Source organism: Tuber melanosporum (assembly GCF_000151645.1).
Source record: "Tuber melanosporum whole genome shotgun sequence assembly, scaffold_11, strain Mel28".
Taxonomy (NCBI): Eukaryota; Fungi; Ascomycota; class Pezizomycetes; order Pezizales; family Tuberaceae; genus Tuber; species Tuber melanosporum.
In genome coordinates this window covers 1,184,765-1,186,096 of record NW_003298766.1, presented here as the reverse complement: position 1 = coordinate 1,186,096, position 1,332 = coordinate 1,184,765, and the positions used below count along the sequence as shown (strand labels likewise).

Genomic DNA, 1,332 nt, shown 5'->3' with positions numbered 1-1,332 from the left:
AGTAACACGCTGGATGGGGAGCACCAGAAGAGAGAAAACTTGGTGCGAGAAGTTTGGGGGGGGGGGCTTAGGGGGGAGGAAAGTGACTGAGAGAAGACATGACAAAAAGCAATCTAACTAACCCCATATCATACTGTAATCCACTACTCTCAATTTCATTCTCCGTGTATTTTCTTCGTTTATTTTTTTTTCTTTTCACTTTTGCTTCCTTCCTTCCTCAATTTTTCCGTGATCATTCCTTTTCTTCTTTCCCTTTTTTTTTTTTTTTTTGCGGTGGCTCTCGTTGGCAGCCCATCTGGAGTAAGTGATACAAGGGACAAAAATTCTCAAATAATGAAGTTGAAGTGTTTCGTTCTCAAAAAACCGCCAAATTCTTTTTCGAGTGATTTTTCATGTCCAGTCTAAACGTTTCTTTTGACGCACCGCATAGACCACAGGGGGAATCTTGCCCTTGCATATCATGCACCCCTCTTCCCCTCCTCCCTAGCCACTTTATCATCAGCACCATCATCGTACTGTATGTGCAGCCGACCGGGAGGTGCCGTGTCACGGACACACAGGCCTGCCAAACAATATAGCGCATCGCAGCAACACGATTCAAGTTTGCATTATTATATATAGTTTCCTGAGCTCTCCTCCCTTCCCCTCCCTTCTCCCCTTCCTGGGCTATTACTTGCGGAGCAAAACCTAAAATTAAAATAAATCTCATGCCCCTTGGCGTACCTTCTTTCTTTCTCCACACACCTACGGTATGGTAGTCTACCCCGCCGTAATTTACGTTGCAGTGCAGTGCGCAGGGGAGAAACTGGATGAAACACAGCAAGTGGTGAAAATATGTGGGGGATGGAGGGGGATGGGAAGGGGGGGGGGGTCTGGCCAATTTCTGAGGGATCTAGAGTGTTTTTTTGTTTTTTTTAGAATTTGACGGGGGGGTACATAAACTCTTAGAAATGGGGAGGGCTTTGGATTGCCGGGGACTGGAGTAGAGTTTTGTTGCTTGGGAGTTGTTTCGGCATTGGATGGATGGAGGTCTCGTGAATTGTTTAATTGGGGGGTTTCAGAGAGGAGCTAGAGATTGAAGAAAGTGGTGTATGTGTGTGTGCGGTTGTTCTTCGAGTGATATTCTGTGATCCATTCAGGTGTGAAGTTGGCTTTTTTTGGTGGATCGGTGTGGTTAGTGAAAATTAAGGGATTTATTATGATAAGGTTTTTATATGATAGGGTGTATGATATGTCATCTATGGTGCTATGATAGGAGCCATTAAGAGCCTTAAATAAGAGGTGGGGAGTATGATATGAAACCCCTTACTATAGAAAGTGGCTTGCGTTCAG

At 44.7% G+C, this 1,332-nt stretch overlaps 1 protein-coding gene; it reads left to right on the top strand.

The window, feature by feature from the left end:
• Positions 1–363, top strand: part of GSTUM_00004380001 (uncharacterized protein) — a 2,655-nt gene extending 2,292 nt beyond the window's left edge. The window contains exon 5 of the mRNA XM_002835591.2: positions 1–363. This exon is cut by the window's left edge and continues 738 nt beyond it. Within this exon, the coding sequence (XP_002835637.1) occupies positions 1–5 (5 nt within the window). The 3' untranslated portion in view covers positions 6–363.
• Positions 364–1,332: the final 969 nt, after the last annotated feature.